Source organism: Macaca fascicularis, chromosome 15, assembly GCF_037993035.2.
Source record: "Macaca fascicularis isolate 582-1 chromosome 15, T2T-MFA8v1.1".
Lineage (NCBI taxonomy): Eukaryota > Metazoa > Chordata > Mammalia > Primates > Cercopithecidae > Macaca > Macaca fascicularis.
The window spans coordinates 119,753,080-119,780,760 of NC_088389.1; the positions used below are offsets into that span (position 1 = coordinate 119,753,080).

Here is a 27,681-nt window from a genome sequence, read left to right on the forward strand (position 1 = left end):
GCTACGTTTGGCACCTGATTTGAGAAACCCAGTCCCGATACTCAGGAATAGAGGGATAAGCTCCAAGATGCATCACAACAAAACCAAGCCCAGCAGAACGAACAGAGCCTGGAGAAAAGGCAGGCCTGCACTGCAGGAATCCTGGCATTCAGTAGATTAAACCAACCAAGAAATACTTGAATGGGATTTTTTGTAGCTTGCAAAAGAAATTACCTGTTTTGATTTCCCCTTTTCTGCACATTTTGCTTTTTTGTCTTCTGAGACCTTCCAATACACCTGTTGGGAGAGAGTCCACTTCAGTGCATATTCTTTTAAAGAGATACTAGTATGAAAATGCACAAATTTAAAAGCACATGATAGAGTTTAGAGCCTAGAGGTTTCTCCTGAGAGGATCAATTCTCAGACTGCAAAGGAAGTTCAGAGAGCAGGGGAGCGGCCTGGGCCCTTCAGAACATCCTCACTGTGATCCTTATCCTGAAACCCGTGGAGTCTGGAAAACCAGCTCCAAAATTTCCATCACTCACCATAAAACAGCAGCAAAAATCAAGCTAGTGAAAGTGGAGAAAATAAAATTGTCAAAAACCTAAACCGTAAGTATTTTCAAACATTAAAGTGCGCTTTTTTTTTGAGACGGAGTCTAGCTCTGTCGCCCAGGCTGGAGTGCAGTAGCGCAATCTCGGCTCACTGCAAGCTCCGCCTCCCAGGTTCACGCCATTCTCCTGCCTCAGCCTCCCAAGTAGCTGGGACTACAGGCGCCCGCCACCTCGCCCGGCTAATTTTTTGTATTTTTAGTAGAGACGGGGTTTCACCGTGTTAGCCAGGATGGTCTCGATCTCCTGACCTCGTGATCCGCCAGTCTCGGCCTCCCAAAGTGCTGGGATTACAGGCGTGAGCTACCGCGCCCAGCCACAAAGTGGGCTTTTTTCCATCCATTCAAAGTGACTCTACAGATCAGGTGTGGTGGCTCACACCTGTGATCCCAGCACTTTGGGAGGCTGAGGCAGGCGGATTATCTGAGGTCAGGAGTTCGAGACCAGCCTGGCCAACATGGTGAAACTCTGTCTTTACTAAAAATACAAACATTATTTGGGAGTGGTGGCATGCGCCTGTAATCCCAGCTACTCAGGAGGCTGAGGCAGGAGAATCTCTTGAACCCAGGAGGCAAAGGTTGCAGTGAGCCGAGATCGCACCACTGCACTCCAGCCTCATGTGCCTAGGCAACAGAGTGAAACTCCATCTCAAAAAAAAAAAAAAAAAAAAAGTGACTCTACAGTCCAGTTTAAAAAAAAAAAAAGCCTCAATATTCACTGTATCTGTGGAAAGGGAGAATTATAATTCCTTAAACTTGCATGTCAGCAGCAGGAGGAAGTGATGAACTAACACCACCAGCTCAGCTCAGGCACCGTCTTAGTAAGATCCACGTTCCTACCACCCCTTCTTTCAAACCAGGGACAATTTGTGATCACAAACTGCCAGGGGGTGGGGGTCTTAGCCCCTTGCCCTCCAAAGCCCCCACAGGATAGAAAGACAAAAGGAAAAGAACAGAGGCTTCTATATCTATCCCTGCCTCACCTTCCACAAAATGCCCCATCTCTCTCTGTGATGTTCCATAACGAATGCAAAAGAAACCAGTAACCATACATTTTTCTCTACCAAGAGGCTTGTAGTGGGTGTCAGGACTCAGAGGTTAGGAAGCACACAGGGCTTCTAGGAGGGACAGCATGAGGAGAGGAACCCCACTTTAGGTTTCTAACTAACTCAGTGGCTTCCTGCACAGTACCCAGGCACAGTACACAGTACTAAGGGAGTGTCATTTCATAGCAATGGAAGTCCTGATAGGGGCACACAAAAGCAGAACAGAGTCCCATTTAAAATAGCAACTTCCTTCAGCATTTAAAGTACACATGATTTCATCAACTCGCAGGAAATGCGTAAGGAGAAGGGAACGTACACTTCAACAAACCCTTGATCACGTTTGCAGGGATTTTCACTGATGGGGGTCCCTTTATTTTTTCTTTTAAGTATAAGAGGTCCCGAAGCCTCTTTCCAACCCTGACGGACCACCATGGTGTCATTAACAGAGCAATGGCTGGCTGTCACTGAACACCTGTGGGGCCAGCACAAACACACTGTCCACAATTCCCCCAAGACTGAGTGTGAGTCTGTGTGGTCAGGAAGGCGCTCAGAGGAAGAGAATTTAACAGACACGAAGAGTAAGAGCTGAGTGAGGTGAGACCACCACATCCTTCTGCTCAGAGTGCCTCACAGTGCTAAATACTTTGTTTCTATTTTTTTGAGACAGGGTCTTGCTCTGTTGCCCAGGCTGGACTGCAGTGGCATGATCTCAGCTCACTGCAGCCTCGACCTCCTGGGTTCAAGTGATCCTCCCACTTCAGACTCCCAAGCACCTCAGACTCCCAAGCAGCAGACTCCCAAGATCTGAGCCACTACGCCTGGCTATTTTTTGTAGTTTTTGTAGAGACGGGTTTCGCCGTGTTGCCCAGGCTGGTCTCGAACTCTTGAGCTCAAGTAATCCGTCTACCTCGGCCTCCCTACAGTGTTAGGATTACAAGGGTGAGTCACAGCACCCAGCCAAACACTTGTTTTCAGAGCATAATGCTCAGAGCTCATTTATGTGTCAAACAGAAATTGAGAAATAAGCTAGACCCTGGAGATGAAAACAAAAAGCGATCTGGGCAGAAAATGTCCAACAAGAACCTGGAACAGATTCCAGAGAGCGAGAAAACGACCCCACACCGCGAGGTCTCAGGAGCCAACCCAAACAGGCTGCTGTTGGCCGTGGATGCGACAATTTGAGCGTGCAGCAGAGATTTCACTGCGATGGGTCAAAGCAGAGCAAATATGTTTAAATCTATGACTTCACTGTGACACGAAAAATCAATCAAAAAACTCATTCTTGCCCTTCAGAGGGGAAACCGACTCATTAACTCATTGAAAACTGGTAAACAAAGGCAAAGATTCCAAGCATCGATTCTGCATTTCCCAAAGGAACTGGGACCTCTACGGACCAAAAGAGCTGGTGATGGGCACTTCCCCTTTTGTCCGATTTCCAGCTAGCAAGTGAAGAAAGAGGGTAGCATCAGAATATTGTGTTTTGCAATCTTTGATGAGAAGAGGATCTAGATTTCAATGGTGAAAGGCCCCTGAGACCCAGGAGGAGGAACACCTGCCTCCATGGAGAAGCCCGCCTCTCATGGCCCCGAGTGGGGTGAGCCTGGACCTGAAACCCAGCTGGGGATGTGAAGACAGAGGTGCATGCTATAGATACCGTGAGTGGAGCTGGGTGTGGTGGCACATACTTATATTCCCAGAGACTCAGGAGGCTGAGGCAAGAGGATCACTTGAGCCCAGGAATTTGAGGCCACAGTAAGCTACAATCAAATTTTAAATTCAGTTTGATTTAAAAAAAAAGTTTAAAGACACTGAGGACTCAGGAGCAATGTGAAGGGTGGGACATGGGATGGGCTGTGCAGAGTAGCTTTCTCAGGAAGGAAACCGAGGCTGGCTCCTAGAAGCGGAGACTGAATGGACAGGGTGACCAGCTGCAATGGATTGGGACAGTCTGGTTGCAACCTGATTCAAACTAAACATTCGAACCAACTAAACAAGCATCACCCACAAGAGAGTCGGTGAAATATGAACACTGGCCGAATGGATGATGACGTAAATTTTGGAGAAGCTATTTTTGGTTATTTGCACAAGGGGCCCTTTCTGATAAGAGATACCCAGCTGAAGAATGTGGTGCCGGGATCTGCCTCAATGCCCCAGGAGGTGGAGGGCACTGTGGGCAGGACTGAACACCTGGCCGTGCATAAGCTGCAGTGGGTCCAGGGTTCATGGAGTAGCTGTCTCTGCTCATAGGTACGTTTGAGATTTCTTCGGAATAAAAAGTTCAAAAACAAAAAAAGCAAAGCGGGTGGTCCCTGGGTGAACTGCTGGTGGACACCCAAACATGGGGCTGCATGGTCACAGCTTCAGGACAGAGGCTCCAGGTAAGTCAGCCCCCAGTCCCACGGTGGGGCCAGGAGAGGCTGCCCACTCAAGCCAGGCTGTGTGGACATGCAGGGGAGCCCAGGACGTACCTCATGCTGCTTCTCGGAGATGTTGAGTGCGTTCACAGCGAAGACCGCCTCCCGGGCGCCTATGTACAAGGTGTCCTTGTCCTCGCTCAGCAGCAAGGCTGAGTAGTTGTAGATGTCCGGCTCGTGAAACTGCACCAGGCGCACCTCTGGGATGCAAGGGCAGGGTCAGAGCGGGAGGAAGAAAAGAGCGATGGAATCGTTTTTAAACCTGGGCACATCCTAGGTCCCGGTCTCAGTGACAATGAGCACATCTGGGTGTAGTCATGTCTCGGAGGCCACGTGTTGCTGCAACAGGCACTGCTGCAGTGGAGGCAGCCTCAGTCAACAGCAGACCCACAGTGCAGCCATCAAGTGTGCACACGGGAACCACAACCCGAGCTCGAGCCCGGAGCTAGTGTGCTCACTTTGAGACTGTGAGTCGGACATCCCTTCCTGCTCCCTCAGATCCCACAGAGTCCCAAACCCTGCTCTGCCAGGTGCTTCCTGTGATGGCTCCCACCCTCTGCCCACCCAACTCTGGTCTACATGCCTTGTCATCCACAGATGAGGTGTACAGGAATACAATGATTTAGGATTTTCTTATTCAGAAAAAGAATGTTTTACTTCAAAATCTTTACAAAATTTCTTTTGGAGAATATATCCATCAACCCACGCAATTCTCAGTGGTCACCACCACCAACTTATAGACAGAGAAACAAGTGACATCTCTTTGCTTATTAGGTTACTGTATCAATAGCTACTTAGGAAAATGAAGATTTGAGCAATAGCTGCTTAAGAATAATATACATGTATCGGCATTATTTTTTTTTAGGACCTGTTTCTTCAACTGTCCTGACAACAATTTGAGCATTCTGACCTTGGCTTTTTACATATTACCAAGAGTCTGTTTTATTTAAGAGTCAGGTGGGCCAGGTGTGGTGGCGGGCGCCTGTAGCCCCAGAACTTTGGGAGGCCAAGGTGGGAGGATTGCTTGCGTCCAGGAGATCGAGGCTGCAGTAAGCTATGACTGTCCCACTGCACTCTAGCCTAGGCAACAGAGCTAGACCCTGACTTCGAGAAAAAAACAAAGAGAGTCAGGTGTTCATGCTTTCTGTTCTAATTTTCCCATGTGGAAGAGAGATCCACACAGGCAGCAGGTCCTCTCTTGGCACAACAGTGGCCTATATTGCTGACAGCTCTTAGCCGCCTGCAAGCAACACCTTAATAAGCTCTCACTCCACTGAGTCAGAAACCCGGGTCCCCAGACACATCCCCCAAGAGAAGAAACAACTAAAACAAAAACTAAACAGCAGCAAAGGAAAGTAGCTGGCATGAGGCTCAGCTGCATATAGGACCAGCGTCCTCATGATGCCCCACTGTTCTCAGGCGCCTGGGCAGACACTCAGAGGGGCAGGTCCTTTGGCAGCGCACCGCAAATGTTACCAGGTACGAGGGAGGGAAGCTTCCTGTCAGGGGCCCTCAAATTCAGAAACCAAATCAGGAGGTCTGCACGAGCCCTGCTGAGTATCTACAGTTGTCACAGCCTCTCCCTTAGATCAGCTGCATAGGCCTGTCTGCTCAAAGTTCTTAGAGCAGAAAATCCAACAGATCACATGCCAGCATCCTCAGCCACCTGCCTCAGCATCCCAGAAAATGGAGTCCCTGTCCTGTCCCCAGCCACCCACCTCAGCATCCTGGGCAGTGGGGTCCCCATCCCATCCCCAGCCACCTGCCTCCACATCCCAGAAAGTGGGGTCCCCATCCCGTCCCCAGCCACTCACCTCAGCATCTCAGGAAGTGGGGTCCCTGTCCCACCCCAGCCTCAGCACCCCAGGCAGTGAGGTTCCCCATCCTATGCCATCAGCACCCCTGCAGGCTTCATCGCTCACCTCTGTGCTCCCAGGTGATCCGGGGTATGGGTGCAAAAGCCATCGCTGTCCCAAACATCACTGCAAGGGCCATGAGCAGCCCCCTAATAGGGATGCACATCCTCATCAGGTAGGGGCGACCCCAGGGGGTTCAGCAGCAAAGGCTCACGGCAGCAGGTGGCCGGGAAAGTGTGCTATTGCAGATGTGGCTCAGCGCCCCAGGACCAGGGCCAGCAGCACAGCCTGGAGTTGGTGAACAGCGCGGTCCCTGAGAATCCACATTTCCCAGTTCTCCAGGAGAGGAGGGGTCGCTCTCACCACTGCAGTGCGAAAGTCCACTGGATACTTCTTCAGGGCCTCAGAAGAAATGCTGGAAGGACATGAGAAAGAAGAGACAGGACCCGTGGTGAGTGATGACCCACTTCTCACCGCTCTGTAGCCCCTCTGCTTGCCCTGGGTCCGCACCCGGGTACATCTGCTGAGGAACATGGAAGGCGGCGGGGGACAAAGAGGGTCTTAGAAGTGGATAGCCCACATGGACACAGGAAAGTGAAGCCGGGGTCTTCAGGAGTCAGTGCTTCCCGCTCCTCCAGCTCCCAGCCCAGAACGCAGGAGAGACACACGGAGGGGACCTGGTGTGGGGCACCCGGCAGACACACATGGCCGGCTGGCTGCCCAGCTTCCTTCCTGTGTGGCTGCTGCGTCCAGCTGGTAATGAGATGAAAATGAAGGAAGAGAACTCAGGTTTCAGTTTCCCTTAGAGACTCTGCCTTTGTAACGCTCAGTGAGGAAACGGCCAGAAAAACCAGAGGCTGCAGAGAGAGTTGAGATGTACATGTGAGTGCACACGCATGCACACACACAACATATGCATACACATGTGCGCACACACAAGCACGGATGTACACCTGTACAAACACACGCACGTGAGGCCTCACCATGCAGGAGTGTCTGACCTCCTGCCCCAAATGGGGCCCTGCTGGCTCTTCCAGTCTCACTTAAAGAAGTCTGTGCACCACAGAAACGGTGGTGACGCACTCGGATTTGCCCAGGAAGAAGTAGCCCTTAGTAAAAGAACAGGCTTAACGCTGCTTAGTGAAACCGTGGAGCTGGTGGTGGAGGAGGTGTGCATAGGCCTCCTGGCCCCATCTCTCATGTCCCCAACTTTCTCTGATGACTGCATGGCTCCTGTTCTGGTATACCTTTGCTGGTCCCCACAGCCTAACCCGCCACAGGACTGGCCCAAGGGGGTCTAGCACCTTGATCTGGGGCCATCTGCACCCCTGGGTTCACTCTATGAGAAAGTCCTGAGCTGGGCCCAGTGACTGGGCACTTTCACATTACACTTCTGTAAAAAGTTCACTCACAACAGCACCCTGGGACCCCTGAGTCCCTTGCTCCCCCTTCTATCCAGGAGTCCTGTGAGGGTCATGGAACAACCACACCCCTGAGCTCCAGACTCCAGAACCCCACTCCTCCCCACCACCTCTACATGCCACCTTCCACCTCTACATGCCACCTTCCACCTCTACATGCCATCTTCCACCTCTACATGCCACCTTCCACCTCTACATGCCACCTTCCACCTCTACATGCCACCTTCCACACCCAGCCAGACACAGCCGAAACGGAACCTCACTCTGCTTCCAGCCAATTCCTGCAGTCCGTGTCCTCACCTAAAAAAAGCACCAGCAGTCAGGGGCCAACCACATCTACCTCTAACCCCATCCCCACCCCCAATCCATAGATGGTGCTGCTGCTCAGCCTCAAACGCATCTGGGGCTTGTTTCCTCCTGTCCATCTCCACCACCATCACTCATCTGAGCAATGCTCACCTCTCATCCTGACATCTTCAGCAGCCTCCTACTCCCTTACCTCACTTTCGTTCTTGCTTCCGTGGTAGAGATCACTGGCTTCCTGCCCCAGCATCCACGTTCCTACACTCTCACTAACAGAATCCCGAGGTTACTTGGGTTGGCAATGTGCCCAGCTCACTACATCTCCCAGCTTCTCTGGTGATAGTTCTGGTCAAAGAACTGTACGTGAATTTATTAGATGGCAATTCCAGGAAGAAGGGGCACCCGGCAGACACACAGATGCTAGCTGATTCAGCTAGCAATTCCCTCAGTCCTTCCTGCTGCTGCCTGGAACTAGAATGTGATGGCTGGAGCTCTGGCAGCCATGCTATGAACATGAAGATAAAAGTCTCATTCTAAGAAAGGCCAAGTGAAACCCACAAGAGCCTGTGTGACCCTGATAACATAATGGAGACTTTGCACTTGCTTTCTGCTGTCCATTTATTAGCAAGTCTGTGCAGACTTGCTAATAAAATTGTTAATCTCTTTAAATGACTTGCTTGCAGATTTTTGTTACCAACAAATACCATTCCAAACTGACACAACCTCCCTCCAATCCACTGCCACAAAGTAGCAGTGGCCAGAGTCATGCTCTTATCATAAATCAGATCAGATCCTTTCCCCATGTGAAATGTTTCAACAGCTTCTCATCACTCAGAACAAGGCCCACATTTTTCATCACAGCCAGCAAGGCCACGGACAACCCTGCTCCACCTCCATCCAACTGCTCCTCATCCACATTCCCTCCACTGCACTGTCCTGGCTACACGTGAACACACAGAGCTCGGCCCGTCTGCAAGGCTGTGCAACAGCTGTCTCTCCTGCCTGTCAACACCACTTAGAACATTTCCAGATGTGTCTGTTCTGAAGGTGCCGGTCTAAATCCCACTGCACAGTCTCATTCATCTAAGAGGCTTTTCCTCTGTATAACTGATCGGTAATTAGCAGTGGCTCCCAAAAGCTGCTCCACTTTGAGCTCCCAGACCAGCTTCTACATAGGCTCCCAAGGAAGAAGACTCAATAAATTATAGGCTCAGCTCTTCTGAATTCCAGGCACATTTGCAGTTCCTTGCCATAATGGTGTCACTTTTTGTTTGCAAACCAGAAGTAGACCTACTTAGCCTACAAAGTTGTTGTGAGAAATATCTGCTAAATGATTATTTAGCAGATAATCATATTAATGTATAATTAATCAATTAGCATCCGATAATAATGTTTATTATAGTAATAATGTTATTGCTCTGACAAATACGAATGGAGCTCATGCTACGTCTAGAACAAATCAGTCCTGGCCCTACGGAACCCATGTCCTAGAGTGGGACTGCGTGAAAGCAACCAGCCCAGGGCCTGGCACACGGAAACATCCTATGCCCCTCCAGGGTCCTGCTGCCCTTGCTCTTCTCAGTCTTCATTGCATGCAACGACATGGGAAAGGATGGTAACAGTGGTGACAAGCTGTCCACAGTCCCTCAAGAGAAAAAACTCCCATTAAAAACCATCCACCCCTCCTTTTGGAGCAATGATCCCCTGGCATTTTCAGGATGCTTTCTTTCTCCCATTCCGTGTGACAAACGTCACACAGCCAGTGAGAGCCAGAAGTGACAACGTGGCCAGGCTGCCCCATCCCTTAAAGCAGAAGAGGATGGCACACTCGCACCGTGAGAGACTTCACACTGGCTCCCGCGCCACCGGAGGAGGAGGAGGAGGAGGCAGGCCTGCGGCAGGCAGGGTCTCAGAGAGGGCTCTAGTCATACATGCAGCAAGGACACCAGTGGCCTGGTCCATGTGCTGCAGTCCCAGCCCAGTGAAACCCAATGAACTGACACTGGCTCCTCCAAGTCACACCCAGCCCCAGGTCCCAGCCAATGCCAAGCTGTGCACAGCAAGGATACAGCAGAAGCACCCGCCCTGCTGGCATGTCCCCCAGCTGGGCAAAGCTCCATACACACAAAAGAAACAGCAATGAGCTGCCAGGGGATGGGAGAAGGCGCTCTGAAGACGGATGCGGCGGCTGCAGAGATAAGGCGTGCCAACCACACAGGAAGGCAGCAGCGGGGACAGCCCAGGGGCAGGCGAGTGGGTATACAAACCGCTACATCCAGACAGGGGAATGTTACTCAGCATTAAAAATAAATGAGCCATTAGGCCATGAAAAGACACAGAGGAACTTTAAAAGCTTATCATTAAAGCCAATCTGGAAAAGTACATACTGCATGATCCTGATCCCAACTATAGGACATTCTGGGAAAGGCAAAACCATGAAGACAGTAAAAAGATCAGTGGTTCCCAGGGGTTGGGGGGAGACAGGGTTTTTAGGGCAGGGAAACTACACTGGCAGGGATATTACCACAGTGGACACATGTCAGTATGCATTTGTCCAAGCCTACAGAACGTACAACACCAACTGGCAATCCTAATGTCCAGGTACAGATGTCGGGTGATAAGGTACCTATGTGGGTTCACTGACTGTAGCAAAGGCACCACTCTGGTGGCGATTCTGAAAGTGAGGGGGCTGTGCATGTGTGGGGAAGGAGCGTATGGGAAATCTCTGTACCACCTTCTCAATGTTTCTATGAACCTAAAACTGATCTAAACAATAAAGTCTATTAAAATCAGTAACAACAAGGAACAGGCCTAGGAGTTCCTTGCCAGTCACAAAAGAAGCCCCTGTTAGGGTTCGTGGCCTGGACGCGTTAAGGAGGTGAGTGTCCAACACCAGATGGCTGGGAGCAGAGACGCAAGGCTCACAGGGCCCAGTTCATTCCACGTCAAATACCAAAGATGCTGGGTCACTACTGGAGAGAGATGGTTTGCATAGGATCTAATTCCTATCTACGTCCCCAACTGCAGTCAGTCCTCTGCGTATCCCAATAAGCACGCTGCGGGCAGGCCAGGCTAAGAGTCCAGAGCCAGGAGATGGGAGAACACAGATTTATCTCAACTCTCTCTGGAAACCCAATGAAATGACTCTAAAAGGATATGAACTTTAAGGATAAAAATGGAGGGAGGAGGTGACTTTGGAATCTATTAATAGGTGAGTAGTAACCAATGGTGTGCTGGCAAGCTGTTAATACTGGCTCTCCACGGGGTGGGCAGTGGGGGTGGGTGGTGGGGTAAGGTGGGGGGTGCCCAGCTTGTAGCACACGCTGATTTCTGTGGTGTAAATGCTGCTTTCGAGCTTCCAGAATGATGCCGCTGAACTGGGGAGAGGTGCACAGCAGCACCCAGCACACAGTACTGCCACCTCAGATACAAGAGACGAGTAACTGCAACCACACAGATAACAGTAGAATGCACACGATATTAGAAAGGAATGAGTTCTGAGTATTTTACCTTTTTAAATATAATTTGTTTCATTTTAAGTCCATATATTTAATTGTTAACAGTGGCTGTTACCACTGTTAAAAATTACCACCAGCCCTGTCACACACCCAGCCCTGTCACACACCCAGCCCTGTCACACACCACCAGTGCCGACTGATTTGAATTTCGGACCACAGTTGAGCCAGGGCCTGGAAGAAGTCACAAAGAAACACAACCTGGAAAATGGAAGCAAGCTTAAAAGTAAAATGTGGTGAAAGAAACGGAAGGCTGGAAAGTAAATTAAAGAGGTTTCCTAGAAGTTACACATGCAGCAGAGATGAAAAAAAGGGGAACAGACAACTGGAGGATCCATTCAGGAGTCCCACACAGAACTGGCAGGAGCTTCGGGAAAAAAAATGAGGAATTATTAAAGCAGTAATAAAAAGAAAATATCTAGAACGGAAGGGCCTGAGCTTTCGGAATGACAGTGCCCAGGAGCACAGTGAATGAAAAGAACCCACCCACACCAGACACATCATCCTGAAATGAGGGTTACATGACGCATCCAGAAAGAAACAGGCCACAAAGAAATTACCTTTGAGCGCCCCACTGGAGGCAGCAAAGCAACACCTCTGAATCCCAGGGAAGATGACTTCACACCTAGAATTCCCCATCTAGTCAAATTATCAACCAGTATGAGTGCAGTACAGAACATTGCTTCAAACCTACAAGTTCTCAAACGTTTTACTTCCCTCAACTTCTTTCTCAGAAAGCTACTGCAGGATTTGCTCCACCAAAACAAGGGAGCTGCTTCCCAGGTCTTCTTTCTTAGGAAGTGAGTGGAGGAGAGGCAGTCACAGCGGGGAGCTGGGGAGGAGGCAGAGGCTCCAATGGGGTGGGGCAGGAGAAGGCACAGTAGATTACTGATTGCATCTGTGGCTTTGTTCTCAGAAATGCATTTTAAGGCTCTGGCAAAGAGTCTGAAGATGAATTAGAACAGATACACAGATTAGAAAATGAAGTTATTAACCCTAGGGGAAGCAAGAGTGACCCATGAATGGAAATGTAACCGGAGCGTACTTATCGCTGCCCAGGTGCACAGCCCCCATGACAAAAATTACAACTAACTCCACTGGGGGTCTGGGGGAAGAAAGAGAGGGAAGGAGAGGGGACGAGAGTCGGAGAACACAATCCTGTCTTCCAGCATAATACAACATCTAAGATGGAAAAGTCAGGAAATGTAGGCGTATCTAGTTTGAAGGAAAATACCAAAATGACTAAAACAGTTGAAACTCACTGTCTCAGGGCAGCAGGGAAGGGACAAAGGGACAAGACAAGCAAGTGCTGCTTCCTCTCTCAAGTAAAATAAGAACTATTTCACTTTAAAATTACATGCATTAATTACCTTCATAAAATGAATTAACCTTAAAAAGACATCCATGTTCTGGTTCCTCACAGCCTGGGAAAAGCAGCCCAGTGGATCCAGAAGCAGAAGACAGGACCCCCTGAAGATAGGCTCCCAAGGACAGGAAGAGTGAGCTGCCTCTGCAGAGCCTGGGTCCCGAGACCAGCCACATTTCGGGGCTCAAACACGTTGTAAAAATAGGATTGTTCACCGCGAAGCAGAAGCGTTGGGCAGTGGCACAGGATTTAATGCAGAATGCCGGCTCCTAATGTGGCCAGCCTCTTCCACTCCACTCCTGCCTGCTTCCTCTGATGCACCCCACCCCTCCCAGGCTGCCTAGCAGCCTTGGCACCTGCTGCTCCCTCTTCCAGACTGTTCTTCCCCCAGGAGCGGCTGGTGGCTGGCTCCATCCCACAGTCACTCTTTGCCTCCCCTGACCCCCACACTCCATCCCCCTCTCGCAGTATTGTTTCATAGCACTTGACCTAAGGACCTGAAAATGCCTCCCTGACTTAGCTGAGGCAGAACGGGAGAAACACAAACATCCCAGTGAGAAGATTTGGGCCAGACCTGGAGAGGACAAAGGTACGGCGCCAAGAGTGGAAAGTCCCAAAAAGCAAAATCCCCAGTGAAGAGAGATTTAAAACAAATCTTTTAATAGTATCCACAACCAAACCCAGGGATGGCAAAGTCATCCCTGGACGAATGTGGCTGAGAGAAGGTATTCCAGGAGCGTCAGCAGGTGCCCAGGTGGAAGCCAGCGGGTTCTCCTGGGTGGCTTTAAATGGTTACGAAGAACTGTCAGGACTGGCGCTGTGTATGTGGTTATTCAAACTGGTTATGTTGAAAAGAAACCTTTTACTTAATTGCTTTTACCTTGGACCAATCCAGACACTGTCATATAGAGCTCAGCAGGGCACGGGCACACCTACCTGGCTTCCAGCCAGGCCCTGCCCTGAGAACAATGATTGACCACCAGGCTTCCTGGTATGGATTTGTACCCAGGTCTGCAGTGTACTGATCTCATCAGCAGACACCAGATTCTTAATGGCATAAATCAGACCCTGCTGCTCTTCTCAAACAGCCTTTAAAACAATCCACATGAGTAGCCAAAGGTCAGGACAGAAGGCCCATGCCACACACTGCTCCTCCCAGGGAGGGGGAGGGGCTGCCATTTTCTTTGTGACATTGGAGGGTTTTTTTTCCTTTTTCAACAAGAATGCATTGTTTCATATAATTTTAAAGTTGCTTTAAGCACACACCACACTCACACAGATCTGCCGGCCCCGCGAGTTCTTTCAGAACAGTGGCTCCAAAATCATTGATGGGCGTTACATGAAGGACCTCACTCTAAATAGTTAAATTAAAACAAAAGGAAAAAAAGCCCATTTTGCTGGCTTTCTTCACCATTTCTGAGAAGCAAAGGTATCCTGCTGGGAGTTGAGCTGTATGCACGTGCATTTTGCCCTGACAGTGTGAAATTGCTGCCCTTTGCATTCAGGAAGAATGACTTGACACAGGAGCCCATTAGAAAGACAGGGTTATGAAATGTCACTCCCATTACTCACACGTAATTGTGGCTGTTCATGAGGGTGCACAAGCCCACTTTAAATGTCAGCAGAATGAAACTCCGAGGGGGCTCTGAGCCCCACACTCTTGCCTGTCAGTACTTGTCAGAAGGAGGCTCTCCCACCCCCAGGGGCCTTCAAATCAAGGCAGGAGATCACAGCAGAGAAAATGGGAGTACCCAGCAACCACTGTGCGTATATGTCTGTGTGTAGGTACATATATGTGGATGCATGTACATCTGTGTGTATGCATCTGTATATGTGCATGCATTTGCATCTGTATTTCTGTATGTGTGCATGTGAACACGCATTGATATGTGCACCTATCCATGTTTGTATATTTGTACACATCTTTACAGGTGTGCTGTATACATGTGTATGTCTGCATGTCTGCACATGCATGTGTATGCCTGTGTGCATACACATGTGTACCTGCATGCAAACGCATATGCATCTGTGTGTGTGCATGTGCATCTGCTTGGATCTCTGCATGTGCGTACATGTGTATGTCTGTGCATGCATGTGTATGCCTATGTGCATACATAAGTACATCCGTGTGTGTGCATGCGCATCTGCTTGGATCTCTGCATGGGTATACATATGTGTATGCATGGGCATCTGTGTGTGTGCATAATGTGTGCACCTGTGCATGTTCGTGTATATATATCCATATATATGTATCTGTGTATGCATATACATGAATGTGTGCACAGCTATATGCGCACATATGTGCATGCATCTGTGTGTGCATCTGTGTATGTGTATGCAGACATGTGTGCATCTGTGTGTGCATGTGTGTATGTGCATCTGTGCATGTGTCACTCTGTTGCAGAACATACATTCTGACCTAGTGTTGCATCTTAGATGTGAATAGTGACTGTTGGCAAGTGTCCTGTAAGGCAGAAACCATGGACCAAAATGCCATCTGGGGACTGTCCAGTCACCCGTGTCTCGGCTCCTTCCTGGGATCAGATGTCTGGCAGCTAGGGCGGATTACAGAAGGGACACCAGTCACTACCACATAGAAGGTGTCAGTGCTTCTGCCAGCAACAGGATGCAACACTGGCATTAAAATGCCCTGGCTGGCATCCCAGGGAAACTGAAAGGGGATCTCTGGTGACAGCTGTGGACTGGCCAATCTAACACAGGCAGTCATTACCTGGACCCCTGACCTCACTGCAAACCACTGCCTGGGGGAGTGTGTTCTCGCTTATTTCTTATCTCAGGGGTTTGCCCAGATGGGGCAGGTAAAGCTTAGAGCCTCTCCAGGCCCTGCAACCAGGACAGTAGAGGACACGCACTCACCACATCTCCCCTCCCAGCTGGCAGCGGGCAGCCAGGTGCTGGGAAACAGAAGACACCACAGCCCTCCCCGGCCATGCCTCGTCAGTGCCTGGCCACCTAACGTCTCCACCCTGGGATGTCCTCTGCCCCCAGAAACCCCTCTCCCACCTCCAGTTGGGATGCTGATGTCACCGCCTTACAAACTGAGGATAAAATGGCCTTGCCCCAACAGGAATCAGGAATGGGTCTCAGGAGCTGTCTAGGTCACAAGCATAATAAACAACTTATTGTTCCAACTTCAGTTTTCCTAGAGTTTAAAACTGATCCCTGGAGACCAGCGCTCCAGCTCTGCAGGGACGTGCGTGGCCCTGGACCTGTGTCGGGCTGGACACACCCAGCAGGGCAGCTGCCAGGACCGGTCCACTTCACCCTCAAGCCACATCCCTGCAGGAGCAAGTAAGGATGTCTCAGACATGCTCTAACCCTCACCCACTTCGCAAACCCCTGGGTGTGGCAGGTACAGAACGGGAAACCCAGGGAGAGAGACAGAGGGCGGTGGGAGTGAGGGACACACAAACCCATCTATCAGAAATGTTGGCAGGGCAAGTGTTGTGAGGATGCACGCAGCGTGGCGGCAGGAACAGGGCCCTTCAAAGGAAGAGTGAAGACCCCTCTAAGCATCAGCCAGCATGGCCGAGATGCAGACTGTCATGCCAGTTGTGTGACATCACTCTACTCTTCAGACTTGGATGCAGACAATATTGTCTTTTCTGGAGGGTCTGTGGTATGTGCATGCATCCTTGGGTCCAAGCAGGTTAGTGCTAGAAAAAATAAGCATCTTCCACTGGCCTTATGTTGACCTGCTGCCACCTCCAGGGGGGCCAACGGTTCCCCTACTGGACACCGGCTCCCAGGGACCACATGGGGTTGTTCTGGGAAGTGGCTGGCCAGGCCCTCAGGGAGGACTGTGCTAACCCTGCAGCCCTAAAGGGATGCCTGATGTCATGTCTTTCAAAGGGGATACTATGGTCTGAATGTCTGGACTACCCTCACATTCAGATGTTGAAATCCTAACCGCCAATGTGATGGCTTCTGGAGAGGGAGCCTTTGGGAGGTGACTGGGCGAGGAGGGCAGAGTCTTCATGAATGGAAGCAGTGCCCCTATAAAAGGAGTCCCAGAGACTCCCTCAGCCCTCAACCATGTGAGAAGACGCCGTCTATGAACCAGGAGGAGGGCCTTCACCAGACACCAAGTCTGCCAGCACCTTGATCTCGGACGTCCCTACCTCCAGAATAGAAATGTCTGTTTTTATGTCACCTCAGCACCAGATACAACCCAGCCGGCAGAGATGCTTCCAGAATGCCAAAGGTCACCATTTACACTGGTAGAGCCTTTGATAGGACACTAAAACTGGTGCTTCCGTCCCCCAGAGCTTGACCTGCAGGGAGGGCAAAATTACATAAAAGACACTATATAGAAAAGTTGTGCTTTAAGTGGACTTTATTTGTATTCTTAATCTTCCCACCTCTTATAAAACTTTTCGAATTTCAAAAATAATTCCAAGGGTGCTTAACTAGACAAAACAAATGTAAATTAAAATAAAATACCCATGTATTGTCCACAAAGCAGACTGAAATTTCGAAGTCTGCTGCTAGCCAGGGCTGGGAAGGTGTGGGGTAAGGACTTCCGGGTGCAATTCTGAACTATCCAGATGTCTGCACACTCTGATCCCCTGGCAACTCGGGCAGCAAACTATGTGTGCACAGCTGCAGACGTGCAAAGCAATGTGTGGGAGGACCACCCTGCTGTGCTGTGACAGTAAAATGTGCAACCGAAGGGGATGCTCCTCAATGAGGGGCTGGTTAACAGTCAGGCAAGGAAGACACCACCATTACAAAGACTAAAGCTGATCTACACAAACTGCCCGTGAGCACATCACACCAAAGACAGGTGCAGAGCAACAACACATGAGGCACGACCCACCCGTGTCAATAGAGGATGCGTCAGTCTACACACAATACACACACACACACAGCCACGGGCACACATGGACATGCACAAACACCAGATACAGACTCACAAGAACACACCTTCCCACACACAGGGACACACAGATACCAGACACACATGCACACATACGAACGTGGACAGACAGCCAACTGTTAACAGTGTTGCTTGTCAGGAGGAGGAGGAGGAGGAGAACAGCCAGGAACTCAAGTTTTCTTTGTTTTTTAAAAAATGAATCACACTTTTATACTGCTTCTGTAAAAAAATTTAATTCATTAAGAGACTGTTTCATCCATGCTACACTCAAGTCAGTAGGACCAAAAATTGAAACCCACCACATTAGTATGTGGAGCTGTGTATAATGCAATTTTTCACATGCTAATCCATTTCTTGGCTTAGGTGACTATTTCTTGCCATACCTTTGACCCTTTTTTTATTCACATAAAAAATGAGAAGTGGCTTCCTTTCCCCATATATACTTCATGCTTTTTGTGACAGCAAAGTAAAAAATAACAGAAGGAGCCAGTCCTCCTGGGGCTCTCACAATGGAATTCTCTCACTGCTTAATACAGCACAGAGCGGATAAAACTGTCCCTGCTTTCAATTACCTTATAGCTAAAGATTCCAAAATATTTTTTTATGAAGAGACCAACAAAAAGCAAAACTCAAAGACAAATGACTTAAGGGAGGAAAAAGAAACTAGCAAAAAAAATACTTGTAAGACAAGTGCCAACTCCTAATAAATAAAGTGATTTAACAAATGTAAGAAAACAGAGCTCCCACCCCAGTGGACCAGATAAGATATCCAGCCAATAAGCACAGAAAGTGCTGTCTGCCTGGCAGTGTCACTGTGCTCATTAAAGCCGCCCCATCTAACTGGCAAGATGAGCTCTCATCACGGTGCCATGCACAGGAACCATGAAAGTCTACGCTGGCAGCAGGACTCTTTTAAAAGCCAGCAGAATAAAAAACCTTGTGGGGGCCCATTCATGATACTTGAGTAGGATGAAAATGATGAAGGAAAGATGGGGGTTTTACTTTTGTTTTTACAAATTAAGCTGGTTATTTCTCTCTCCTCTGAAATGGAAATTGCATGGCTTGGAATGGACCAAAATTAAGATTAATCACAAAATGGCCCAAATCTGAGGAGGGTGACCTGGAGAGCCCTCTCATTACACCACACCTTACCAGCCACCTCCCTGCACCCTCCAAAAGAAGAAAGTAAGCTTTCTGGTGTGGGCACCAGGGGTCAACGGCCACAGAGCTGCCACAAGCCCAAGACCCAGTGGGAGGAGAGGCCGAGAGAGCAGGGAAGAATACGGGGAGCAGGGACAAGCAGTGGCAGAGCAAGAACAGAGGCAGACCATCACTGCGGGTGCCCAGCAGCCACCTCCCCATGCCGGGCCCAAGGGATGGCAGCCAAGTCTGAAGCTTTGCCCCACGGGATATCCAGGGACCAAGGGACCAAGCAACCAATCACCTGCCAGATGCAGCTGAGGCCTCTACACATTACCAACTCTGCTCCACTGAAATTATAGATCATGAATAAAGCGGTTTTACCTGTATCTTACGCCTCTTGAAACTTTCCAGTCGTTTCTAGAAAGAAGTCTTCAGAAATCTTTGCTGTGAAAATAATGGGAAACAAGGCTATTTAAGCCCTTAAATTGTCCATCCACTTAAACTCAGCAACACTCCTAGAAAGGCACTGAAAACAAATTATTGTGAGTTTAAACCTTCTAGACTTCCTTAGATGCAGGATCAGCTTGGCTTGTATGTGCTGGGGAAGACAGGAGGGAGGGGCTGTGAAACCGCCCACCCATGAACAGAGGGGAAGTGCAGCCCAGCCCGTCAGCTGGTGCTGGAGATGAACCCCAGGACCTGACCAGGTGCACTTTCTTGCAAAATAAGCCATTTCAGTTAGCAGAGTCTGTGAACCAAAAAAGTACGATCTAATTATCTATTAGCTCCAGATATGTATTCTGTAAAATTCATCTTCATGAGGCAAAGAAGGAAAAAGCAGAAACACATATAGCATAATTACAAGAACCAAAGAGCTGTTCATCTTCCTTTATTTTTGGATGGTTGGTTTTCAGCCAAACAGAACGACGTCCACTGTGGTGTGGCAAGGTTCCATAGCATGGCTGTCGCTCCTCTGCAGTGTGGGAGATCAGCCTCAAGACAGCGATCATGGGGCGCAGTAACAGCACCAACAGTTAGATCAAGAGAATCAGAATCGCAAAACCAGAGCCACGTGCAGGACTGCAGACGCTCAGGAGCCGACGCTGATCCCTCCATGATTCTATTAATACAGGAGCCACGTAATTGTTAAACCTCGGAATCAGACTCCAGCATATTCTGTGGTGAGGAGGATTTCTTTTTTGTTTGCCTTGTGCTTTCAGAGCTTATATGATCACGGCTCTTTTTTTGAAGCCAGCTGGGAAGGAGGCGGCTCTCCCTGGAAACGCAGGTGTAAAGCCCCAGTCCCTCCCACCCAGGCCCCTCACTGGACAGCTCCCTCCTCTCCAGACGCCCTGCACACCCCTCCCCCAGGAGCAGAACCTTAGACACGGCCACAACATCCGGTCCCTCAGCCCCTTGGGGCCGACACATCCTCTGAACCCTGAGCAGGCACCTGAGGTTAGCAAATGAACTGCGCGGGAAGTGATCAGAAATGACCACGATTCATCAGGCCCCACCGTAGCAGAGCTTCCAGAGACTGACACTGGGGTCTTCCCTCCAGCAGTGGATGGCTCTTATGGCCAATTTTATAAGCAAAAGTATGTTCACATGAGCAGCTATGAAAATCCTGGGAAAGGCCACATCCACCCAGGATCTGACGCTGACATTTCCTGTTGAAACTCTCGGGGTAGGGCTGGGCATTTGGGCACAAATGCTGGACAAGCAAAGAGGGAAAGCCCACGCTGCTGTGGGCACCTGCAAAGTGCCACATCGCTTGTTCCCACAAGGCTTTCCTGTCACACAGGAGGGAGAGGGGACAAGCGGCCACCCGGGGACTGTGCCAAAAAAAAACCAGTTCAAGGCAACAAAGGCAGGGATTCATACAAAAATAAGAGGTTTAGGTAAATAATGTGAATATCAAGGATTTTTAAAACTGAAAAACTGGCTGGGCGCTGTGGCTCACATCTATAATCCTGACATTTTGGGAGGCCAAGGCAGGTGGATCACTTGAGGTCAGGAGTTCAAGACCAGCTTGACCACATGGCAAAACCCCATCTCTATTAAAAAAAAAAAAATACAAAAATTAGCCAGGTATGGTGGCAGGTGCCTGTAATCCTAGCTACTTGGGAGGCTGAGGCAGGAGAATCACTTGAACTCAGGAGGTGGAGGTTGGAGTGAGCTGAGATCACGCCATTGCACTCCAGCCTGGGTGACAGAAAAAGACTCCGTCTCAAAAAAAAAAAAAACTGAAAAACTCCTATTTTCTAGAAAAGAAATAAGCCTTTGTCACTTTAATAAAGACCCAGAACTGCTCATCCTGAGGTTTAAGACATGTATCATATTCGCGGTAATTTTGTGGCATCCAACAACAAATGTCAGCAGGTCTGGCGTCTCATCTCAATCGCCTCCAACAACTCCACCTGAACCCCGGCATCCTCGCGTCCTGCCTCCCAACTGGGGGTTCACATCTAGCCTCCAAAAACAGCTGCCAGCCCCAAGGCTGCTGAGTGGGAACACACTTCCTTTCTTAGTGAACTGCCCAGGCCCCAGCCCCACGTTGCCTTCACCCGACATGACCAGGGTTTGTTTCTTCTTCCTCAGCATGCAACCCCACAGTTATGAGTGACCTGGCTGAAAAATGCAAAGCCACACTTCTCACGTAATTACTCATCATGCTGTTTTATCTCAGACCTCCCAACTCCTGACAGCACAGGTAAAAAGAATCCAATGGCCTTTTCACCAAAAAGCAATGAAATTAACTAGAAGAGAGAGAAGCATTTCCCTCTCATGGCCTTCACACCCTCTCCTGGTGCACCCCCAATAGTGCAGGAGAGTGTGGGGCTCCAACGCCCAGGCCTTGCGAACAGGTATTTAGTGGTCGTTGGTGGCAGCAGCACAGAGCCACGGGCAGTGCCTTCATCTGGCCTCCATCCTGCAGACACGACCTCGCCTTCTGGGCGTCCTCCCTAAGCAGGGACCTGGTGTTCTTCAGCACACAGAGGAGACAAGTGGGATGAAGCAAGAGCAAGGGCCTCTGCAATCAGAGGAACCTGGGTTCCAGTCCCGGCTTCTCCAAGCTGTGTGTTCCTGGGGGAAGTTACTGAGCCTCTCTGGGCCTCTGTTTCCTCATTCAAAAAGTGGGCACACTAATACTGCCTGCCTCATCTGGTTCTGAGGATCCATGACTAATCATAGTTAATGTTTCCTAGTGCTTTCCTAGGTGAGGTGCCGGATGCTGTTTAAGCACTAGGAGGCATTAACTATCATTCTTACCACCTATGAAATGAAGCTAGTTACACCTGCCTAGCTAAGAAGACTCAGAGAGATATAACAAGCATGGTGCAGCTATTAGCACATCTAACACACCCTACTGCCAGGGACTGTGGGTTCCACCAGCCTCCTCCTGCGCACACAGGGGATCGGGGCTTCCCCAGGTCCACATAGACTCCTGGGAGCAGAGCTTAGGAACACTGTGACAGGCAGCACTGCTGTGGCTGTGGACGCGGAGGGGGCCGTGAGCCCCTTCTGCTCAATCTCCTCATCCTGGCCCAGAAGCAAGTAAAGAAGTTCCAGGGGCAGAGAGCAATGGGGGACCTTCCACTGAAATTGGCACTCCAGCACACACCCCGATGGCGTGGGCACGCGTATTACAACACGATACCATTACACTCTGCTAAGCAGGGCACCCATGAGAAAGGCTGGCTACAAAGTGCACAGAGAGGGCCTGGAGGACACGTTCCCACACCCTGCTGGGCAACATCTGCCAAGAAGCTCCATTCAGAACCTCTGACCCAGCAGTTCTCTACCAAGAATTCAGTGTGGATATACCCCCATGTGTGCAAGACGACTGGTACGAGGCCACTCAACAGGTAAACTCCAAAGACACCCAGAAGTCCGTCCGTGTGTGCGCGTCTATGTACATGGGTACACACGGACATAGCACAGAACGTTTTCTATACAAATTACAGCACATTCCAGAGGATGGAATACTACGCAACCGTTAAAAAGAATAAAGCTGCAATTGTATGAAACGGCACCCCAGATCCATTGTTCACTAAAAAGTAAGGTTCCCAAAAATGTGTATAGTGTTTCCACCTGTGCAGGCACATGGTGTGTGACTGTGTGTGTGTGTGAATGGGTGTGCACACAGGTTCATCAGAGGGATGACTGAAGAGATCACAATTTAATCAAGAACCTGCTGGCAGGGGATGCCTATGGAGAGAATTTGATCTGCGAAAGGAGTGTGCTTCATTTTTCACTATTTGGATTCTTTAGAACTATTTGAATTATTTCCTTAATCATGTGGTTTTCTAACTAAAATATTTTAAATCTGGTATCAAAAGTAAAATACAGTAATTGTAGAAAATTTGAAAAATTCAAGAAAGGCAAGAGAACACATTCCTGACAATCTCTAAAAAGGTTACACAGGTTATAACACCGGTTAAAGTAAGATTCCAGCTCAGGCATCTTCCGTACTAACTCTACTAAGACGAAGATTTCATCAAAATGGAAATGTTTGAGAACAGCTGACAGACATGATATACATTTCTGGTCTTTTTGGCATTTTGTTGGAATTCCTCATTCTAAGGAACTCTGACTCATTCACTCAACAGTCACTACTGGAGGGTGTGGGGTGAAGGTGTGAGTCAGATAAAGACTGTAGACTCCAAGCCCCTGGTTTCTGACTTGGGGAGGGCAGGCCACAGCAACTGCACAGGACAGTGGGGAAGGGGGTGCCCTGCTGGCTCTGTAACATGGGAGGTGGGAGAGGCAGGCTGGCAGCCATGCAAGAGGAGACCTGAAGTTCAAGAGAGGGGCTGGAGCCTACGGGCTGGTGGAGGGAGAGGGCCCGTGCGGATCACGTCCCGGTCCCATGTGTCTCTGCCCCGAGGACCATGCGAGCGCATCTCCGTGCTGTTTATTACACGGTGCCCTCAGCAGCCTGTCACGGCTGTGCAATATTCCATCATTAAATATCCTAATGTGGGACATTCAAATCCTTTTCAATTTTCCACTTACAGTTCAGTTTTCTTTAACCACCAGCAGTGCCTGGCCAAGAACCTTTTCTGTCTGGGATGTCCACAGTGATGTTACGGAGGTCGAGGCACCACACAGAGGGCACTGGGAAACAGGCACAGGGAGATTCCGTGGTTCCATCATGTCTGTCTGCTGTTCTTGAAAATCTCCATTTTGATGAAATCTCTTAATAAAGTTAGTACAGAAGACACGAGTGCTGGGATCTTACTGTAAGTCATTACAACCTGTATAACCATTTTAGAGACTGTCAGCAATGTGTTCTTCTCCCGCCTTTCTTAAACAGAGGCTCAGGGCATCTACTGATCACACTGACAGCTTTGCTTCCTTTTACTGGGAATTAATCACACATAATTTCCATGATTTATCTTCATTTGACTCGCTTCTAAAGTTCTCAGTTAGTTGAGCTGAAGTCATTTTTGCAAAGTAATACGATCTTTGCTATAAAATACAAGTCACCTAGCTCAAAATTTTTTTTTTTTTTTTGGTTTTTTGTTTTTTGGGACAGAGTTTCACTCTTGTTGCCCAGGCTGGAGTGCAATGGCGTGATCTTGGCTCACTGCAACCTCCACCTCCCGGGTTCAAGCGATTCTCCTGCCTCAGCCTCCCAAGTAGTTGGGATTACAGACATGTGCCACTATGCCTGGCTAATTTTGTATTTTTAGTACAGACAGGATTTCTCCATGTTGGTCAGTCTGGTCTCAAACTCCTGACCTCAGGTGATCCATCCGCCTCGGCCTCTCAAAGTGCTGGGATTACAGGCATGAGCCACTGTGCCCGGCCAGCTCAAACATTTTTTATGCTTCTTTCAAGTCTATTAGAAACCTTAATTGCTTCTTAATTTCTCCCCCAACTATAGAGGAAGCATATTGTGATGGTTACAGCGCCGGCTGTGAGGCCAGCCTGCCTGGTTCAGATTCCCATGCTGCCACATCCCAGCTGTGTGACCTAGAACAGGCCTCTGCCCCTTCCTACCCCTCAGCTACTTCCTCAGCACCTCCCCTCCCTCTGCTACTCCCTCAGTACTTCATCTCTCCAGCTACTCCCTCAGCACCTCCCCTCCCTCAGCTACTCCCTCAGTACTTCATCTCTCCAGCTACTCCCTCAGCACCTCCCCTCCCTCTGCTACTCCCTCAGTACTTCATCTCTCCAGCTACTCCCTCAGCACCTCCCCTCCCTCAGCTACTCCCTCAGTACTTCATCTCTCCAGCTACTCCCTCAGCACCTCCCCTCCCTCTGCTACTCCCTCAGTACTTCATCTCTCCAGCTACTCCCTCAGCACCTCCCCTCCCTCAGCTACTCCGTCAGCACCTTCCCTTCCTCAGCTACTCCCTCAGCACCTCCACTCCCTCCACAACTCCCCCAGCACCTCCCCTCCCTCAGCTACTCCTTCAGCACCTCCCCTCCCTCCACTACTCCCTCAGCACCTCCCCTCCCTTAACTACTCCCTCAGCACCCCCTTCCCTCTGCTACTCCCTCAGCACCTCCACTCCCTCAGCATCTGCACTCCCTCAGCTACTTCCTCAGCACCTCCCCTCCCTCCCTATTCCCTCAGTTTGTCTCCTCCCTCAGCTACTCCCTCAGCACCTCCCCGTTCTCAGCTACTCCCTCAGTACTTCACCTTCCCCAGCTACTCCCTCAGCAACTCCCCTCCCTCCACTACTTCCTCAGCACTTCCTCCTCCCCCAAGCTACTTCCCTGGGAGAGGATAGGACACAGCCCTACCACCAGAGATGAGACTGCACAAATGAGGACTTTAAGGCATGGGCGTTAAACACAATGTTACAAACAAGCAACAAAATGGCACTATCCCCACAATGGCAGCCCACACCAAGGTGCGGGGGCAAATAGGTTTTCCTTGACCAACATCAATCCCCATTAAACCATGGTGGTTTAACTCCATGATTTATTCCTAAATTGAAGTTTCTTTCTAAAGTCCACGACCACCACATTAGCTTTTACTACTAACCTCAGTTCAATGAGTCTGAAATGATTTAAATCCAAGACGCTTCCATCCCCTTACTCCAAATTCCTTCAAGTCCTTTTTTTTCAGAACCCTGTCCCCTTAATTCCTGAGCATTTCCTTTCTCTGACCAGGACCCTTCTTGAACCCTACTAATTGCCTTCCTCACTGTGTCCTGCCTGGCTTTGGCCCCCCGGGCATCCTTTCTGTCCTCCTCCTACCTCTGCCCAGTGTCTTCCACTTCCCTCACACCCACGGTACACACCACCATCCCTCCTGTGAGGCCTCCACCTGGCTCCCGCTCCCCGGAAGGGAATGACACCACATTCGAAGAGCTCCACCTTCTTAAGGCCCCTGTGCCACCCCGGCCCTTGATCCTCCTACACACAGCTGTCATGCTTATTTCTTACAAGGCAGTTCACATCATACTATTATCTTGCTCCAAAGCCTCCTCTTTCTCCCCAGGGCTTGCAGAGGCAGGTCCCAGCCCCCAATCTAGTATCCCCAAAGGAAGCCCTACAACTTGCTAGGTGTGCATTTTTCCCCTCTTTCTACGGAACATCGAGAATACACCACCTATCTAGACCCAGCCCCCAAATATTCTGATTCAGCAGCTCCCCAGCGAGGCCAGGGTCTGTCCGGTTTTAGAGCAGCCCATGTAACCAGTAGCCAGGACTGAGAACTGGCCTGCATCCACCAGATTTCCTGCCTTTCCCAGTGTTACCCAGGCCTTGCCACCTCCCCCAGGTATGTCCTCAGTCCATCCCTGACACCCACCCACTGAAATCCTGGCTGTCCACTGTGGCTCAGCTCGAAGGCCAGGGCAACCTCGAACCCGCCCTCTGGGAACAGATGCCTCCCCTCAGCAGGTCTTCACTCTCAGGGGAAAATGTAAGCAGGAAGAATAACTAACAGCCTCCATAAGGCAAGGGTGAGGGAGTGACTGTTCTACTGGGTTCTGCAAGGGTCAGGCTGTGAGTCACCTGGAAGCAGCACACGGCCCTGACAGCTGGAACAGGGCTGCTCACATCTCCCATGTTCACAGCTCCCTGGCGGGCTCCTCACTAACCCTCATATCTGACATCTGACTGAATCCCAGTGTTCAAGAGGCCTGGGCAAGGGCAGCCTACAGGCCTGCTGCCTTGACATCAGGGGCGGGGGTCCTGAAAGCATGACCCTGTGGCCCTACTGGCTGTGCATCCGCCCCTCCCCCAGCGTGCCCCACTGGAGACAGGTTCTACGGCACTGCTGGGAAGAGGAAAAACAGGCTCAGAAAAATGCAACAAGCATCTAGATCCACTGGGAGAGCTGAGACGCCCTCCTGGGTGCCGCAGTGACCCCAGGACCATGACTGGCACGGTGCTCTCCAGCTGTGCTGAGGCTCCGCCTGCCCTGGGCCAACAGCTTCCTCCTCCAGGGACAGCAGGGCAGAGACAGGCCCTCCAGAAACAATGGCTCCTTCTCTGTGCTATCTGCTAGCAGTGAAGGCATCACAAAATCTGCCAGAACCATCTGGAATCCTGAGCTGGTTCAGGTCTCTAGGCAGCCTGTGGAGGTGCCCTGCACTCAGAGGTATCCCTGGTCCTCACCAAGTGTCCACAGGGGGAGCGCATGCAGTTTCTCCAGGGGACTAGACCCCCTCCAGGCCGGATCTTCCTCCCCTGCTGCCCCCAGACTCAGCCCAGCTGCAAAGGTGCCAGAGGCCTGCCCGCTGTGCCACAGTGCAGGCACGGTATGAGTGGATAGGCCCATGCCCGCTGTGCCACAGTGCAGGCACGGCATGAGGGGATAGGCCCATGCCCGCTGGGCCACAGTGCAGGCACGGCATGAGGGGATAGGCCCATGCCCGCTGTGCCACAGTGCAGGCACGGCATGAGGGGATAGGCCCATGCCCGCTGGGCCACGGTGCAGGCACGGCATGAGGGGATAGGCCCATGCCCGCTGTGCCACGGTGCAGGCGCAGCATGAGGGGATAGGCCCAGGAGCCTGGGGACAGGCCCCAGTCCAAGTGGGAATTTCTTTTTTAAGACTCAAAACCACAAAATGCCACTTTCCTTGCTTTCATCTTGAGTGATTCTTTAAATATATACACTCAATTACAAAGTTAGGCCAGCATGACCACAGCTCGTAA

General features: G+C 50.1%; 1 protein-coding gene across 36 annotated transcripts in view; it reads right to left on the reverse strand.

Moving 5' to 3' along the window:
- SEMA4D (semaphorin 4D) overlaps positions 1 to 27,681 on the reverse strand; it is a 135,318-nt gene that overhangs the window by 37,058 nt on the left and 70,579 nt on the right. For 21 of the 36 annotated variants that reach the window (XR_012424852.1, XR_012424856.1, XR_012424843.1 and 18 more), the window contains 3 exons: positions 5,972 to 6,320; positions 4,104 to 4,249; positions 214 to 276 (listed from right to left, as the gene is read on the reverse strand). Coding sequence is in view for 22 of the 36 variants with exons in the window: in XM_074017800.1 (XP_073873901.1) it covers positions 214 to 276; positions 4,104 to 4,249; positions 5,972 to 6,077 (315 nt within the window). In the remaining 14 variants the exon portion in view is untranslated. Of the gene's footprint in view, positions 1 to 213; positions 277 to 4,103; positions 4,250 to 5,971; positions 6,321 to 6,415; positions 6,612 to 18,934; positions 18,998 to 27,681 lie in introns of those variants that run through there. The other 15 variants (XR_012424849.1, XR_012424857.1, XR_012424844.1 and 12 more) reach the window with 3 other exon arrangements.